This window comes from Chelmon rostratus, chromosome 2 (genome assembly GCF_017976325.1).
Source record: "Chelmon rostratus isolate fCheRos1 chromosome 2, fCheRos1.pri, whole genome shotgun sequence".
Classification (NCBI taxonomy): domain Eukaryota; kingdom Metazoa; phylum Chordata; class Actinopteri; order Chaetodontiformes; family Chaetodontidae; genus Chelmon; species Chelmon rostratus.
This window is the reverse complement of record NC_055659.1, coordinates 27,788,483-27,807,824: the sequence shown is the minus strand read 5'-3', so window position 1 is coordinate 27,807,824 and position 19,342 is coordinate 27,788,483. Positions and strand designations below refer to the sequence as shown.

Sequence of the window (19,342 nt, the reverse complement as noted above, 5' to 3'; positions counted from 1 at the left end):
TTATCAGTGAAAGAGCCTTTAGTCTTCTTCAGTGTTAAATACAAATGGCTGCATGATTATTTTGTCTTCTTCTCATTTGCCTAATTAAAAGGAATCCCTGCTTTCCCACAACAGGAAATTTTAGAGCAGCTGAAAACAATGAAAACATAATTAGGCAATAGACACATCAAAAGTGTGAATACTACACACCAAACAGTACAAAATGCAGTGAAAAGTCAATGATAAAAAAAAATGCACAGGTAAGAAAAGGCATCATTTGAAGTGCGAGGCTGTGGAGGGAACCAAAAGGTACATATATTTGTATGAAGTGTGTTATACATCAACTTTTTGCACCTAATTTTCAGAGGGGTGGATGTCATATTTAAATATTTAAAGTTGTTGGGGCCTGGTAGGAGCAGGTTTGGTTATTCACGGACATTAAGAATAGTAATTAATACCAATAAGTGTCTTAATGTTCATATAATTGTTCATATGAATTAATAATAATGGGGCACCACCCTGACATTTGGGACCAATAAACAGTGGATACAGTCTCAAAAAGGGTCGTTCACTTAAGATGTCTGTCAATGTTTAAAATACCATTTTACACTTATCAGGTGAACAGTGAAGGGTTGAATCTGGCATCCGGGCATAATGGGAAAGATTCCCATGTTCATGACATGGATGCAGCTTGGATGTTAATGACAATTGTATATATGAGCAGTTACCAGAAATTTCAATTTGACCTGAATGCGGCATGAGGCGGTACTGGGAGCTGAAGGGAACAGCGTTACACAGCACTTCATCCTCCACTGAAGCTTCATGGTAAGTTATGATTCTCCACATTAGTTATGTTGAAAGGGCTTTCTTGCTGCTGTCATAGAATGTAGGTTTGTGGAACATCAGGTAGCAGCAAGCTACAGCTAACATCACTAGTTGGTTAAAACTGTTATGACGGCCCGCCCGTGGGTCATAGGATCATTTTTTGTTGTTTCTTTTTCTTCCTGTCTATTAACACAAACTAACACACCGTTAGAAAGCTACGATTCTCGTAATTCAATTAATGCAAACCACTTCAAGAAACATACATCACAACAGGAGGCACAATAAACGGCAACAGCAGACAAACAATCACTTTTATGGATAACACTTGCACAAAAACGTCTGGTAACCATCATCAAGGTCCAGATGATCCAATCCACTGCAGTAAAAATGTTTAGTTCAAAACATGATAATAATCCACAGAAAGATGTTTTCTCCTTTCATATCAGTATGTGATGTGCTCATCTTATGAGATTTCCTCATAATAACTTAAGGAAATACAGAAAGGCATTATCTTGTCTCCTGGAAATTCCTGGAAATCCTGGAAATGACACCTCACTTGACCAATCACCCTTGAGAAGCCAATAAAAGTCTGAGTTGGACAGAAGGGCCTCCTTCTCTGCTCTTCTTCCATGGGAAGATCAAGCAATCACAGCTGCTTCAGTAGATTATTTATATCTCCAGACACAAATTGGGATACAAGACACAATTTGCAGTGACAAATACAATAAATTGCCTCAATATAAAGACATGTAACCCAAATATAGGTACAGATACCTTAAATGTCACTTCATGAATATAAATATAGATATTGATGTAGATTCATATATAGTAAATTGGCTTTTTTAGAGGATGTTGAGATATACCATCAGAGAAAACATGAAAATGTTCAGTTTCTGTGGTATTGTTGTCCGTTTTTATTGAACTTCATGTTGTGGTCCTATTGTCTTTTCCTGCTAATAGGTCCCAGATATAGTCATCTGCAGGCTATTTACAAAAAAGTATTTAGGCAGAAAAAAACCTTGTGTTCAGACTTCTGTTACTCACTGCCAGTAGCACTTACAGTGACAGCTGGGGGTGAATGTGTCGTGCATGTGCTCCATGTGCTGCTGGAACTGCAAATTTCTCTTTGGAGATGAATAAAGTATCTATCTATCTATCTATCTATCTATCTATCTATCTATCTATCTATCTATCTATCTATCTATCTATCTATCTATCTATCTATCTATCTATCTATCTATCTATCTATCTATCTATCTATTCAATGATTGTGTGTCTTCATTCAAAGTTATAGAGCCACTGGCAAACAGGGTGAAATGTGAAATGTGAAATGTACAGCTTACTGAGTAATTAAATCTGCATGCTTTAGGGCCTCTGATTTAGAGAAATCCTAGATCCACCCCAGCCCTGATTTTTGTATACTTGATCACATGGCTGTGTCGTGGGGACTCCCCAAAGCCCCAATGGATCTCATCCAATGGGAACCCAGCATTTGGATTCAAGCTAAATCTGACACTTAGGTGTGATTTGCTAGGCCTGACGGGATTTTGGCAGTGTGTCTTTGTTCTCTGCCCTGAGGCTTTGATTCTCAGGCTTCAGATTAGCTTTTTTTCTCCTCTCCCTCCCCCTCCTGTTTTCATTTGTTTTTCATCTAAGTCAGCAAAGCGCCGCCCTGCTGGCTGCATCGTGGTCCTCCTGTCCCTGTCTTCCCATGTCAATTATTTGTACTGTCTATGGTGCCTTTGTGTCCTCTGGGACAGGTTGTAACCGAATATAATTCCGTTGCACTTGTGTAATGACAATAAACGCTTCCTGATTCCTGATTCCTGAGATTGTACATGTAGGCCTGTCTTTCTTGATCCACATGGTCAAGTCCCAAACCGCTGCTTTAAAAATATTACCATTAATAATATCAAGCATTGACAGTGAAAAGAGCTTACATTTTAATGTAACATATTTCATCATATTTTATCAATTTTCTTTTTCTTTTTGGGAGAATTAGTCAGTTTCTTCAGGAGCCGAATCTGATGTTGTGGCCTGGAAAGAAGAGAAAAACAGTCAATGCAGCTTTAAAGAGGGAATTCACTGAATTTGCTTAGATGGATTTAGCTTTGCATCCATGTAATTCAATGGCTAAAAATGTCTCACATGGATGGCTGCTGCTGGTGACCAGTACTTCACTGGCCATCCACACAATATTGCTCAGTTGATTCCTGTTTCACTCATTTAAATTCCCTTACTACCAAATTACTCAGAAGGTCAGCATGCATATGTAAATTATATACAGACTCATGTTCCTGTCTATGATAAATACAGTCTTCTTATGTATTGTTTCAGTTTTCATGTCAAATCTCAATCTAGTCAATTTTACAAACACCTTGGTGTGTAAGTCAGATGGTAACTCAGACTTCTTCAAACAGTGTAAAAAAAAGATTTAATGGCCAGACCAGATAATAACTTACTTTTGCTGTGTTGTAACAGGAATGGACATTAATGTCTCCTCTCCCCAGCTAACACATCCTTCACACTGACATGAAATAGTCCAGTATCTTCATCCAGTATTGGCTTGTCTACATATGTGTGAAGGCGTGAATGTGTCTGCCCTCTGTGCTTCCCTCTCTACGACTGTGTGTCTCGGCTTCTCTGCACTTTTTATTTCGGGCATCTTAACACTTCACTCAGAGTGTTGCGCACACAAACGCGCACAAAGCTAAGTGATATCTTAGGTCACCCAAGGACAGATAAAGGTCCTCAAACCAGCCGGCAACATGGTCATCACACTCAGAGCAACAAAGTGAGTAAATGTGATTTTATTCATCACCGTCTGCTGTTCTTTCCCAACACAGTCAGTACTGTTTACAACACCACACACTCGTTACAATGATTCCCCTCCGCTGATGGTTTTACCAGAAGGACGTAGCTGTAAAGTTTATGATGGCTTCAGAAGGTAGTGTGTGCCATTTGTCTTCTAGGATTTTTATATTGTAGCATTTCACACATCAAGAATTACCAGCAATTGGCAGAACTTTCACTTGCTGCTGTATATATATATATATATATATATAGATAGATAGATAGATAGATAGATAGATAGATAGATAGATAGATAGATAGATAGATCGATAGATATAGATCTATCTATCTATATAGATATAGATATAGTTGGTCAAATAAGGTGAATCTATAATACAAGATACGAATTAAGGAGGAAAGAACATTCTTCATTACAATTTCTTGGTTGTGTTTGTACAAAAAAACTTTGAAAACCCTGTCCAATGTGCGTTAATGTAGATAGACTGCAATCATCCAAAGGTCTCTCAAGTTTGTTTTGACAGTAAGTAGATTAAGATCACACAGTGTGTGATATTTAAAGATTAGAATCTTAAGTGCTCGGATCCAGTCGCTTCCAGTCGTTATCATAAAGATTTTTGAAAACAGGTTCAATATTTGCGACTGACTCTTGTGTGTTGCCTGAGTGAAACCGTAAATTTAAAAAATTGCCTCAAGTTCTCAGGTAGATCATATCAGGATACAGGTGTAGCCATTTGTACCCATGGCAGCAGCACAGCACCAAGATGGCGATGGCCATAATGCCAAAATTGAGGCTTTAAAACCACTGGGTGACATTATGGTGGAATTACAGATGCATTAAAGAGTGAAAACTGGTTGGAGTTCATCTTTGTTGTGGTAAAAGAATGCATGCATTCTTAGGTATTTAGGGTTAGGGTTAGGGTGTCAGTGTGTTGTCTAAAGTGAACTCTGTAAGATTTATGCTCCGTCCTGACTGTCAAAGCCTGAATGTGTCTGGTGTGTCCAGTTTGTAGGTTTCCTGCTGCTATAACAGTTGATTCATTCCTTATTGACAGGTAAGCTGACAAACTGCTGTCACCTGTTTACTGCAATGGAGTAAAATCTATTAATAGTGAGATTATTGATCTTACATATCTTTGATATGGGGCTGATAGTGAATGAGGATCAGGTGAGTGGACAGGTGGGCATGGCTGGCCAGGAGAGTGAGAGTTGAAAAGTACTGGCTGGGCAGGTGAAAAGATGAATGTTGCAGCATGTAAAAGACTGAAGACACTGTAACAGAACCCCCCCCCCCAAGGGACAGCTTCCGACGTCCCAAAACCAAAGTCTAAAACAGAGCTGGGTGGGTGGAGGGCGTCTGGAGGAGGGACTATGATGAAAGTGGTCAAGGTGCTGAAGAGGCTGACAGGAGTGGAGCTGGAAACCTCAGGGAGACTGGCGACAAAGGTGGAACCCATCTGGGACCTGGACTGGAGGCTGGCTGCAGAGGGGGAACCCCTCCAGAGGCAGACTCTGAAGACGAAACCCCTTTGGAGGCTGGGGGCTAAGACGAAACCGCCCTTGAGGATGGACAGGAGGCCGGCTGCAAAGGCAGAACCCCTCTGGAGGCCAGCGGCAAAGGCAGATGGGCAGGACGCTGGCACAGAAGGCGGCTGCAGCACAGGAACTGGAGGCCACTGCAACCTGGGGCGCGATTGTCGGCCGGACCAGTCAGTCCGCTGACTTGGGGTCAGGAGCAGGCTTGGCGGCCATCACTACAGGAACTGGAGAGGCTTAGACCTGGACCTACGAGACGCTGGGCAGAGGTGAGGATGAAGAGCTGGGTGGTGTTGTAGAACAACATGGTTTGGAGCCCCGCTTCTTTCTTGTGGGGGCCATCTTGAATGCCAGCCGTGTTCCCTGGAATGGAGACCCCTGGAACTCACCAAGGTTGGCCTCGGGCACGAAGCTTGCCAACTTGGGAACAGAAGCTTTCTTGGCGAATTCAAAGTCTCTTGAAATGTTTGGTGAAGCAAACATCAAGCAATCACAGGCAAACAAAGGAACATTGACAGAAGACTGATGTGTTTACCGGGGAACAGAAGAACAGACGTGGTCAAAGGCAAGTTTGGTAATGACAGATCAGTCCAAAGTAGAAAGCTGGAGAGTCTTGCATGGAAACAAAGAACAATCTAAATTTGGGAGAGCATCTTAAATACTTGGCTGAATGAGGATCAGGTGAGTGGACTGGTGGGTGTGGCTGGGAATGAGAGTGGAAAGAACTGGCTGGGCAGGTAAACAATTAATGACATGGCAGAAGGTGAGAAGCTGAAGACACTATGACAGTTTACTATAATATACTTTACATACTTTTCACCATAACATTAAAACTTTTAAAGCTCAGTCTGATGTTTTCATACCAAGTAATGAAACTCATGAACCTCTGTGCTGCATCTATGGTCAATCTATAGACCTACATATATTTCAATATACTTAATCTTTATACTAATGTAAAACATTTCATATTACCTGTTGGGAAAATTCCGAATAGAACTAAATCCAGATTAACGGGTCTGTAATAGAGAAAATAATAAAATGAACACACCACATAACATGTGACCAAACCCTCAAACTGGATGACTGACATGCCTTAGTAAAGCAGTAGGCCCGCCTACAGGTTCCATACAAAGATGATGAGAAACCCAGTCATTTAGTCTTCAGCGTCTCTTTCCCAATGAGGCAGAATCTCCCCACTCATTGGCAGGGGGTGTTGTGTGTCCTGTCATCGTGGTTCCTTGTCTGGGATTGTCTGGAACAGACACACATGCTGCCACACACCGCTGAGCTTTAGAATGAAGATGTGATCACACTGGGTGAGCTGCTGCTGACAACATTTCTAACCACTGTTTTCCTTGAGGCGAGATCAAGGAGCTTTTATGAGGCAAGTGAAGCAAGTCACTGGTTTATCGCTTGATGCTTAATAATGTCACAAAGAATGACTGTTTAGCAGACACATGAGGCTCTTGTTTAATGAGTGACTGAAAAAAACAACAGATGAAAGTTTGTTTTAGTGCTTTTATTTTTAGAAATATCTGTGTGGTTTACTATTGGTTTTATGTACTGTACCACAAAGAAGACTGCTAGCCAGTCAGGGAGTATCAACACAGCCTATGCTTGTCAGTACTGCTAGTGTGCTAGCGACATGTAGTTCACACTTACGGCACAAAGATTATTCACCAACCAAGGTGTTATTGCCACGTGTAAATATAACATAGGGAAAATGCATTTTTAGAAGGGTGGAAATGCAGGTGAAACGTATTACAATTGGAATGTGGTCAGATCAGCCAGACTACATCTGGAGGTTGCTCTCAACCAGCGGAGCCTCAAGCAAGTTGCTGGTCCCAAACAAGAAAGAGTTGTTAGCTGTTCGGCCCTGTATATTTACAGCAGAGTCAACAGTGCTTTTCTTTTTCTGAACTCCACAGGAAGACACCACGCTGCCAGAAGATGTCCACAAGTTGGCCTCTGATGGGAAGTGTTGTTCATCCTTGCAGAATGACACCTAATGCCAACAAGAAAAACAAAGGAACATAAGATGCATCATGACATGGAAATCTTGCAAAACTCACAACCAGCCAAAACCCCTCTGGGAATTTTGATTATTCAACGGTTGTGTTGACATGTACTAATTACTTCATAACAGCTTGAACAGCAAAGATTTTACATCCAAACAAGGTGGTGAAAAACGAAAGAAGTGGTTCAAAAAGAAGAAAAGTTAATCAGTGAAGATGAAGTTGAAAAATCCTTTGCATGGCGTGGTGTGGAAGTTGTTAATGGTGAACGCCTTATCATGTGGTCTGGAGGCCTGCATGGCTGCAGGAACTGTGTACATCCCACCTCTATTGCTGCAAGCCGGCATGGAGGAACGCTACATGACTATGGTCCTGGGTAAGTGGATAAACCATGCACACTTACTGGCCATGACTGGAAGTTAATGGACATGACTTGCCACTGCAAGGCACAAGCAGTTGTTGTATTTGTACTGACAGTTAATGCACAGTATGGCGGGTCAGCGGTTAGCGCTGATATCTGTTTCTGTTGTTCATGGATGTGCATGCGCACAAAGGAGCAACACAGTACTCAGTCGAGTGCAGGTGAGGAAAGCTGGACAGAACAATTCCAACATCAGCCATGTGAATGCAACGAATCTGTGCAGTCTTGAAGCTCAGATACGTCTCACTTTTATCTACATTCTGCAGCCTAGGTGGAGCACAGTGTGCTGCTCTCTGCTCCGGTTCGTAATCCTCTCAGCATCAGTTGACGCATTTGATTAAGGCCAATAATAGACTCAATCTACACTCAACTTTTTGGCTAGAGCCTACTGGCCCTCTTAATTTCTTACAACTCCTCTTGTTGTCTCTCTTAAACTTTTTCAGAACCTATGAGATTGAAATATTTGTTTAGTGTATGATCATAATGTAGCAGTCAAAGTTATTAAGGAGGAGGTGGAGTCAGACACAGGACGACGACTGGAGGCACCATCACTGAGCTCCACAGTGGCTCTTCAAAAAACCTGTGGGTGATGTCACAGAGACTACGTCTGATCTCTTTTGCCATCAGGTTCAGTGTAAAATTATAGTTAACTTAAATTCGGCTATTTGACCCTCTCAACTAGAGTACATCCATGTTTAAATTGTGCGGAAAAGACGCAACCAGTATAGACAGTCCCTTGTCTCGTGAATTTCGTGCTCTAGACATGTGACTACCACATATGATGTCTCTATTGAAAACAGGATCCCAAACTAAGGCAGTCGATCACTAATAGCCTCTAACGGCTGGTTAAGATGAGTGAGGAGTCAGCAGTTAGCGGCAGTATACACTAAAACAGAACAGTCAGTAATAGGTTGTTCAAAGATTGTGAATTGCTGCAACTACGACATTCATCAGTGTGCACAAAGAATATGAGGCTGATTGGTAGACTATGTGAGATTAGCTGTGGGCAGACAGATACACAGTTTCACACACACAATCAAACGAATGATACATTACATTAGAATAGTAAAACACACTCCATTTCTCACACTTTTACTCTTGTATATTTGATTTTGGAAAGGCGATAACGGTGCAACCTTCCCAACTTTTTGTGTACCACATATCACTTTTACAGCCCCATGCACACAGCTTTAGTAAGCTCAACAGGACAGCCATGCTTTGTTGTGGTTGCTAAGCTATGATTGGACAATCACCGTTAAAGCTTGGCTGTCTACATAGGTGGCCACCTGGTTTTGGTGCCTGGCCAGTGCATGGGCTGACTCCAGTCTCTGATTACCTGTCAAGTGGAAAAGGTGTAGAGACTGGCTACACTGACATGTAGTACCACAAATTTTCTTTTTTTTTCAGTAAAATAGCAATCAATCAATTTTACTACGAGGCTAATCAGCTCTCACTGCTGAAATATTTTCTCAAATGTTTCCCAGTCTTTTCTGCTCATTCCTCACTGGTCAATGAACATGTTTTCAGAAGCGATGTAATCAAATTAACAGGCTGTCTCTTTCTGCCAGCGGTGGGCCCAGTTCTGGGTTTGATCTTTGTACCCATGATTGGCTCAGCTAGCGATTCGCTGCAAAGCCATTTTGGTCGACGCCGGCCGTTTATCTGGATGCTCAGCCTGGGAGTTGTACTAAGCCTGCAAATCATACCACAGGCCTGGCACCTAGCTGTGCTGATGTCCCCACAGCACCCATACTGGCTGGAAGCTGCCCTGCAGGCCGGAGCCGTGTGTCTGATGGACTTCTGCGGACATGTGAGTTACTGTCTGGCTCAAAGTCCTGGTTTACATTTACAAACCAGCCATGTAATGAGGTGTGACAGTGGTGCTGGTTTTATAATTAAACATCAATATATTTTCAATACAACAACAATATGTGCTTAAGAAAGTGTCTTGCTTCATGAAAGGATAATGTTGGAGACAAAAGTGGTTTCTCAGCAGCACAGATAACACAAAACAGAACAGATGTGCTAAAATGTGTGAAACAGATGTGCTCAGAAGTACAGAAATGCCACATCTCAACAAATACAGTTCTGCACTTTCAATAGATCTTTCTCAAAAGAAGAAAAATACTGCTTTAGAAAATTCTGGTTTATCATTTCCTAAGGACACAATAAAATAGACGTGTTCACTGGAAACTGTCACTGTCTGGAAACCATGTGAATCTTTAAGAGTGAAGTCATCCTCCACTGGTAGGCATGAATATAAAATCATCAGATTTCAGTACAAAACTTTTCCTCAGTGGATGTTCCAACAACCTTTTTCAGATGGATCATGTTGATAAAGAAAAGATGCCATTCCATTGCATGAGGCTGCTATGTGCAAAATCTGAAAATGTTTTTTCAGTAACAAGTCAGCAAACTGACTAGTGTCAGCTACACAGCAATAAATACCGAAGGTCATCTTACATTAACTTGCTTTGGCAAGACTGTGTGGGTGTGATTTGGTCAGATTTGACTGACAGTGGTCTGGCAACATAAGCAAACAACCCCACAACTGTCATCACACTTTGTTTCAGATCCTGATTAGTTCATCGAACCAAGATGACAGTTATCAAGACACAGTAAAATGTGCCAAAGACTGGGTGAATATTCCAATGGAAGCACAGTTTTCATGTTCAATCATGTTTTGATCATTCATTAGGCCCCACCGTGGGTATCTGGCTGTGTCATCATAAATCTACTGCGCCCCTTGAGAGGCCACACCCCCCCCGACACAACTTACCTTTGATCTGCCTTTAAATCCAACATTTGCCTAAGCAAAGAGCAGACACCTGGCAGCCTTTATATCTACACTGACTCTGCTTGGGCACTAGGCTACAGTGGTTGGCCCCACTGTCTTTATACGCAGTATCATCTTCGTGCCATGGCCTGCTTAATAGTCCAGCCTCCAGTTGTATATCTAGTTCCTCTAGTCTTACTAATGGACTCTAACAAGCAGCCCATCAGGTATGAGAAAAGTCTGATTAATCAGTCCTGCCCTACCAAACATGGTTTCATTTTGAAGTACTAACTAGTATTCATGTAGGCCATGCAGGATCCATCACCCATTATAATACGTGATTATGAAAATATGTTTTCTGGGAATTTAAAGCAACAGACGGATGTTATTATCACAGTGGGATTTGGTGTAAGACAAGCCTTGTTTTGGCTCCTCAGGCCTGTCTGACTCTTGTGGTGGCACTGCTGTCAGACCTGTTCCCCGCAGAGGAGGAGAACCGCAGAGCATTCTCAGTTAACTCCCTGATGACTAGCCTGGGGGGATGCCTGGGGTAAGGCGTTTGACAAACCTTTCTTTCATAACTCGTTCTGTCTCTCAGTTGCTGTCTTTAATTTTTAGGAATGCATGCGGAGCACGGGGAGTATACGCATTCGCTGTACGTCATGTGCCTTTGTCTGAGCATACTTTAATCACTGCACGTCACTTGCCTTTTGTTTTATTTACCTCAGTAGCACTGTTGCATGCAACTACATGGTGTTTTATGTAGCCATCTTGGCCATCTTTGCTTTTTGGCGTCCTGTATTCCTATTCCCTGATTATTATCTTATGAACTTACATTTACACATTTAGTTGGTGCTCCAGAGTGGCATACTGGTGAGCAAGTACAGCAGTACACCAGACCATAATTATTTTAAACTCTGACTATCCTTATTAGTTATTGTTAGACACTATGTGTGAATAGGCACCAGTTTTCACTGGGATAAGAGCAGCCTGTGTTGCTCTCAGCACATTCATCTTACAGTATATGGCATTCAGACTGACACAGTGACACTGGTCAAATCCATATCGGCAGCCTCTGTGGATTCTTCACTGTTCTACCTACCAGGGTTGAACACTGCTCTGACGTGGGCCAATGTTCCCATTAAAGTGAAGCTAATGCTAATATCATCGTGCTAACATGGTCACAATGCTAACATGGTCATTGTTTGACATTTAGCAATGTAGCTTGATCCTGGTTCATTAAGGGCTTTGCCTACAAGGACGAGGACCTTAAAATCAATTCTAAATGTTACAGGAAGCCAGCGCAGAGCAGGACTGACAGGCTCTCTCCTCTTGGTTCTGGTTGATAGCAGAGCTGCAGAGTTTTGACTGAGCTGAAGTCTCTCTGTGTATTTTTGTCAGTAAATAATTAGTTACAGTAATCAAGTCGGCTTGAAATATAGATATTAATCTGTTTTTCAGCATCTTTTTTATGTAGAAATGGTCATACTTTAGCTATGTTTCTAAGGTGGAAAAAATGAAGTTTTCGTCACCTTGTTGATGTTGGACTTGAATCAAAGATCTGAGTCTAACATAACATCAAGATTTGTAACTTCAGATTTAATCCAGGGAGTTAAATCTCCCAGATTATGAAACAGCATTTCTCTTTTTGTTTTAGGGCAGAGTGATAGGATTTCAATTCTGTCCTCACTTACCTTCAAGAAATTATTGCTCATCCATTTGTTAATTGCCAAAAGATGGTTAGTGATGGAGTCTATAGCTGCAGCATCAGTTGGTTCAGCACAGATGAACAGTTGTGTGTCATCTGCATAACTATGAACATGTACACTGTGCTCTCTAATGATGTCACCAAGTGGCAGCTTGTATAGTGAGAACAGTGATGGACCAAAGCAGCTCCCTGCAAACCCAAACAGATGTCATGTTTCTCAGACACATGATATCCAGACTGATGTGAAACTTCCTTCCTTTGATGTATGTTTGAAACCAGTTCAACAAACAGTCAGAGAGACCAACCAACTGTTAAAGAGGATTGACTAAGATATCATGGCCAAACGTATCAAACACTGCACTTAGGTCAAGAGGACAAGAATTGAGACCTTGTTTTCATCAGAATTTAGTCTGAGGTCGCTGATTATTTTAGACAGAGCAGCTTCACTGTTTATTTGGAGGAGTTTATTTGCACTGAATCTCTGTCTCCAACCGATTTACTGGGTGAGTGCATTCCTGTCTAGGTTGGATTTCTTTAGTAAGGGTTTTTTAACAGCTGCTTTGAAGGCATCTGAGAAGATGCCTGTTTGCAGAGATGTGTTTAAAATCTTCAGGACATAACTTGAAACACTGTCAAACACCATCTTTAAAAATACTGTAGGTACAGGGTCAACACATGAAGCGACACTCACGAAAAACGTCAGTTGGATACAGGATCAAGTTCATCCTCTGGGGACCATGAATCTATCCTGAGCTGTTGAGATATCTTAGTTTGGACCAATGTGCTGGACTGATAGTCATCCCCAGAGTCATGCCTCCTCATAAAGACTTAAACTGATCAGAATTGTTGCCAATCAATTTTCTGACATGCCAAAAGAATCCACTCTTCATTTCCACTCTCACTGAACTGGAACTTCATGCAAATATTTAGTGTAGTTCTCTATAAATCTATCTAATGGTTGAGTTTTTGTTAACAGTGACAACTAGAGACTAACCTGTGACAGCTGTCTCATTTGGCCTAATCTCAGTCCAATGGTGGTTGAATGTGTGTTCAGTGGATCAGTGGCAAATGCTTGTACAGTGTCCCTGAGTTGGATCTGTTGGAAAGGGGGGCATTGAGGTGGGCTTATAAATAGAGGATTGAGCTTCAGGGTCTGAAAAGTGGAGCCAAAGTGGAAGTGCCTTAAACCAGCATTCTTACTAATGGCCAGCAGGGGGCGACACTTATGAGAAACTCACCCTGCTTCTCTCTTGATTTATTACCTCAGACAGTTTCCTGATGAGTTTATGAACTCAATCACTACTTTTAAGTCTTCTTCAATACAGCATGATATTCATTTAGTAAATTATGGTCCCATTGAGACTAAAATAGATGATAAAGGAGGGCATGCTTTACAGCATGGCTACCTTGTGATTGACTAGTCACGTGTCCTTGGGTTTTCAGTCAGGTCCAATCAGGACAGAGGTGCAGCAATTTGCATCCTCCCCAGCTCCACCCCCTCATCCAAATATCCACTTCTGACTGGTGATGCCATAGTGAGTTTACACTTTGTCTGCCTGGGTGTATTTTTATACTAGCACTAGGTTTTTAAGGTACCACAGTTTTTGAAATGTAGCTTTCATTTTTATTGATTATTTAGAATTTAAGTAGCAGCTATTACAAGTAAAATGGTCAAGTAACATCTTTGAGGGGATGTACATGTTTTTTTTTTCAGCAGAGACCCATGTCACTATCTTAAACTCTATATTCAGGTTCTTCCTCCCTGCCGTGGACTGGAGTCAAGCACCCATAGCATCATACCTGGGTGGACAGGAGGCCTTTGTCTGCACACTGCTAACATTCCTATTCATCTGCTGCCTCATCACCACTGTCTTTATCCCAGAGGAGGCACAAACCAGAGGAGGAGAGAGGAAGCTTGTCACCCATAACCCTTTGAGAAGATGGATCACCAGATACTGCCCTCGCTCCTGTCTGCCCCAGCCTCAGTGTGTCCTTGTTGCCCTGGGCAGATGTGTATCAGCATATGTGTCGGTGTTACCTCGTGTGTATGCAGAGTGTGTGTGTGTGCCAGCGGTCATATGGAGACTGTTTGTGGCGGAGACCTGTAGCTGGATGGCGCTCATGAGTGTCATGTTCTTCTTTGCTGACTTTATGGGGGAGGCCCTGTACCAGGGAGTGCCGAGTGCAGAGCCACAGTCACAGGAAAGAAGACGCTATGATGAAGGTAGGGTAAGCACCTATTTAGCTCCGCCCACACAGGTGTCACTGGATCAATGGGACACATTTGCTGTATAACCACTTCATTTATGTCTGTCCAGGTGTGCGTATGGCCAGTATGGGTCTCTTTCTGCAGAATGTTGTGTCAATGCTGTGCTCCGTGCTTATGGACTTCTGGGTTGCTCTGCTGGGAGCCAGGGTGGTGTACATCAGCGGTGTAGCTCTGTTGGTGTTTGCCACCACCGTCATGAGTGTCTCAGAAAGTGTGATAACGGTCACTGTGATGGCGGCTGTGACAGGATACACACTCTGCGTTCTTCAGGTCCTGCCATACACCCTGCTGTGTCTCTATCACTCAAATACACAAGTAAGTTAATCTCCCACCCACACACTTTAGTGACATGCATAAAACACTTTGCAATCTCATTAACATGCAGGAAGCATCAGTTTTCACATCTTTTGATTATGACACACACTTTTATGCTATGAAATCTAAGTATACATGCCAATACCATGAAAGTTTACTGGGCCATATAATATAAGAATATGTATATGAAGTAGGGTTTAATTTATGAACATTTAAGTAAGACAATGCCCTTAAAAAAAACAAAAAAAAAACATGTCAATTATAAGACCACCAAAAGAAAAGTCCCCTTCTCAAATATTAGAGCCTTAAATTTAGTTTACCGGGTGGGGTCATTTCAAAAACTTTACTAAATCAGTTGTTACTCAGTACTCTCCCATGTTATATCAGGATAAATACTGTGTCGTTCTTTGGAGATTTTCGTGTCAGTTCTTTGCTTATGTCTTGTTATAGTTATTGAAAATGACACACTTATTCACTCACTACAGCTGGTACTAGCCAGCGATCTTGCAAAGCAAAGTATTCCTCCTCCAGCACTGTTATGAGTGCTCTGTGTGTATGTGCATGTGCATGTGTGTGTGTGTGTGTGTGTGTGTGTGTGTGTGTACCTGCTGGTGTGAACTGATTTCATCCTGCAATTTTTGAAAGAAACCAATACCATAGGGAAATACCAATACCATAGGAGGTATGATCTTTGGTGTTATTAGAAGTACATAGAAGAATATATAAAATGGTCATCATTATATATTATATAAATTAATATTAATCAAATGAAATTGAAATTAGTAAAAATAAAAACCCACATATCAAAAATCTGGTGGAAAACACAGAACACAGTGATCAGTGTGCTCCATGCATGCCTTACTGTCTACCACGGTGTCTTTTTGAACACTATCACGTGGGGGCACTAAAAATCACATTTTAAAAGTAATTAAAGCTACTAGTAATTTTGCTGGGACAATTTTTAAGGATGAAATTGTTTTAAAGAAATAGTTTGAATATTTTAACATTTGGCTGAGCGTTAGGTGGGAACATTGTGATACCACTCTGATGTATGTTTATTCAGTATGGAGCAGGAGCCAGGCTGTAGTTAGCCTACCTTAGCATAAAGACTGAAAGCAGGGTAAAAAAGCTGAAATGGCTCTATTCCAAGATAATCACCTCCCTGCTTCAGGTGTGTACTTTGCACACAAGAGTGGTAGGATAAACCTTTTATCTCAGTTTCAGAAAGAAATGTTAAATGAATATTTCTCAAAATGTTTCTTTAAGGACATTATATTCTTCACTACATCTGTGATTATACATGATGTGATGAAGAAAATGAGTGATGACATGAACTGATCTCAATGATAGAGCTTGTCTCCCGTTGCTCATCTTTGACCCCTCTCTCTTCAAGGCTTTTTTCACTTCATCCAAGCCCAGAGTTCCTCCGCTCAGCGAAAGTGATGGCGCAGTCACTCCTTATGCTCAAGGCCACACAGGGGGACTGACTGGACTGTCTTTACCCAGGGCAGAGCCCTCTGTCGGATCACCTCATGTTTCACTGTTTGTTAGTGGGGCTGACAGAGGTGACACAAACTGCACACCAGTCTCGCAGAGGGGGATATGTTTTGACATGGCAATACTGGATAGCGCCTACCTGCTCTCACAGGTAATTTGGGTTTTTGCATTGCATCATAAATTGGTTATTCAAATTACTAACTGATGATGTACAAAACATCGTTCTAATATGTAATCAAACTAAATACAGCCCATAGAAATGCATCATTCAGTTATAGCAGCAACGTCAGGCACAAAATCATTAAAATACGCAAATTCCACCGGAGGAGAGATTTGCATTTATTGATCCATTTACTGCTGAATATATGGGCTCGCCTCCTGAATAACCAAGCAGCTCAATAACTGTTTAGCAAGTCTGAACCAGTGTGTGCTGGGGAGCATATTTGTGCATCTTCCAAGTCATACAACTCACACTCTTGGCTACCATAACAGCTTAAACAGCTATCCTCTGTGAACTCTTGCACTGTAAATGTGCAGCATTTGCCCAACAGCAGACAAGAAGTGTGTTGTACGCCCGAAGGCTTGTGTTCAGTATACGAGAGAGTGTCAGTCACCTCTGCCCAAAAGCTCTTAAAACACACAGTGTGGGAGATAGCGTACTGACACACAGCTGTGAGTGTGTAGCTGTAGCTGTCAATCTGTTTGGGTATTTAAGAAGACAGGATAAAAGCTGCGAGTGTCTGGGCCATCTTCATGGCTATGACATATACTTCCAACATTAACTGCATGAATAGCACCCTCACCACCATATGCCAAGTAACAAACCAGAAAAGTAAATCAAAAGGTATTTTTATATGCACAATTTGTATGAAACTTTATTTTTTAATGGCTCACCCCAACACCAAAGAACTGCTAAATTTACTATGGCGCTGAAATGCACTAACACAATAGACCACAACTTCATTTTTGCTAATGTTTGTTTATAGAAGTCATTTTTAGCCACATTAGCAGCACAGCCTCGGGGACAGCTGCCAGTCCCTCGCTCCCCCAGTTTGGTCCAGACTGGAAAAATGGTAGTGAAACTGGCTGAAACAACTATTCGATGGATTACCGTGACTTTTTGTACAGATTTTCATGGTCATAGTTCATAGCTACATTTGCAAAAGTAATGACAATCCTAGCATACTAATTGTGAGCATGTTGACATGCTGACGTTAGCATTTAGCTCAAAGCGCTGCTGTGCCTAAAAGCAGCCTCACAGGGTCGCTAGCATGGCTGTAGCTGCTGAGTCTTGTTTAAACACATGAAAAACATGTAATCTGGTTCCAGACCTCTGATAGATGCCCATATCACCGCTTTGTTTTTCTGCTTATTGATGATTAGTTAGAGAAACAGTCTGAGCCAGAGCTCAAGGTCAAAATATGTTTTTTAGCTAGCTAGCTATCCAGCTACACCCATGAATGGTGACTGAAATATGAATTGTGACAAGTGTGAATGATATCAGCTGTACAAGTTGTTGTAAGTCATCTTAATAACTCTATATTTCTTCATATGTTGTGCGAGTGACAAATGGAGCAATTCATTATGTGGTGGCCTAAAAGAAATATCCATTCTGATTCTCCTGCAGGTGCTGCCAGCAATGTGCCTTGGGTCGATAGTGCAGCTGGCTAACAGTGTGAGGGCGTACATGGCCTCCGCCTGCTGCTTCAGCCTGCTAGCTTTTCTCTGCTCTACCAGGGTTGTCTACAGCCACAATGACCTCCAACGCTGACCATCTCTTCCATCCAGAAGCACAGGATTACAGTATAGCCTCTGGTGATGAAGTGGTTGCTGTGTTCTCAAGGGTTTACAGAGACTCTGGGACCTGTTCATTTAATTTAATTTTTAAGCAGTTATTCTAAGAACTGCGTTGTACTGTCATTGGAAGTTTAAGACACATGTCACATGTTGAACGTAGCATCAGTTTAAAATTCTCAACACCAGTAATGAGATGTGGATGAATGTGATGCTTTCATCAAAGTCAGAATAGTTTATAATGGGTAAAATCAAACACTGTACAAAAACTACAGTATGTTCATGTTTAAAATTAGGTTGTTTTTTATATTCCTTTATAAGCAATGATAGGAAGCAATAACCTGCTGTGTACTGTTGCTAAGAAACCAAACTGGAGTCATGACACTACTTGTGTGGTGCATTATGCTGCAGTCTCTTCATCCATATGCTGTTTGGCCTATATGGAGGATCAGTTGCCAGCATGTAGTTACTCAATAATGCTCATTAACGAATATGAAACAAAATCAACCTCTAAAATAAAGTTGCCTTTTCGAGCTAGGTGTGAAAGTTGTTTGGAGCTATACGGGTAATTCATGAGCTAGGTCATTGAATACGATTTTTTTTCAACTAGAATGTGCATTTCATGCAGAAAATACATGAGAGCTGCTGCTGCAGTATGCTGTTCCTAGCTATGGCTGCTGCCATCTACAAGTGCTAATTTTTCCAATCTTTTAGCGCCACCTGACATGCATCTAATTCTACAGACTTCGGGATTCGTATCTGTGCAGCTCTGCTGAATTTGTCTATTAATGGACACAACGTGGGGCTATTGGTGCCATGCTTCAATATGCCATGCACATGCTTATGGAAGCCTTATTGACCAAGTTCCCTTTTAATAAAGTCAACAGAATAGCAGAAATTCCATGTCTGAGTTTGGTGAATATTAGATGAAGTAAGAACCAAAAAACTTGTTTACCAAAAAATCCAAAATGGTAAAAGAACTGAATGGGCAACTGTACACCTGTAAGGCAGAAAGTCTTGCTTCCAGCTTGACAACACATCTGTAGGAGTAATATTGTGTGGAATATACCAATATGCATACAATCCAATATATGCATTCACATAATGTGTCATGAGTAATTATAATAATGTATGTAAATAATACATTTTCATAATCCCCTCTTTGAGTGTCAGGGGCTATATGGTTTCCATGTGTTTTCTTATGTGTAGTTTAGTTTGAGCACTAGAATAATATTATTGCTCTGGATTTACTTCTCTCCCACATTGTACTACAGAAGATGACAACAATTAATGCAGTTTAGGATAACTGTAGCATGTATGTGTTTGGCAGTGATATCAATTATTTCAGTCATTTTCCCATCTCCTAATTATTTAAAGATTTATTATTTGGAGTGCA

At 41.3% G+C, this 19,342-nt stretch overlaps 1 protein-coding gene across 1 annotated transcript; it reads left to right on the top strand.

Annotated features, from left to right (window-relative positions):
* The first annotated feature begins 7,382 nt into the window (after positions 1–7,382).
* LOC121613089 (solute carrier family 45 member 3) lies at positions 7,383–17,923 on the top strand. Its single transcript, XM_041946368.1, has 7 exons — positions 7,383–7,542; positions 9,156–9,397; positions 10,801–10,913; positions 13,823–14,295; positions 14,390–14,655; positions 16,049–16,303; positions 17,780–17,923. The coding sequence occupies exons 1-7, from the start codon at positions 7,383–7,385 to the stop codon at positions 17,921–17,923; spliced, it is 1,653 nt and encodes a 550-aa protein (XP_041802302.1).
* The last annotated feature ends 1,419 nt before the right edge of the window (positions 17,924–19,342 follow it).

Bases quoted from the DNA above. Each gene is read 5' to 3' on its own strand.
- LOC121613089 (XM_041946368.1), top strand. From the start codon at position 7,383: ATGAAGTTGAAAAATCCTTTGCATGGCGTGGTGTGGAAGTTGTTAATG. The intron at 10,914-13,822 runs GTAAGGCGTTTG...CTCTATATTCAG, and splicing joins AGCCTGGGGGGATGCCTGGG to GTTCTTCCTCCCTGCCGTGG. The intron at 14,656-16,048 runs GTAAGTTAATCT...TCTCTCTTCAAG, and splicing joins TCTATCACTCAAATACACAA to GCTTTTTTCACTTCATCCAA.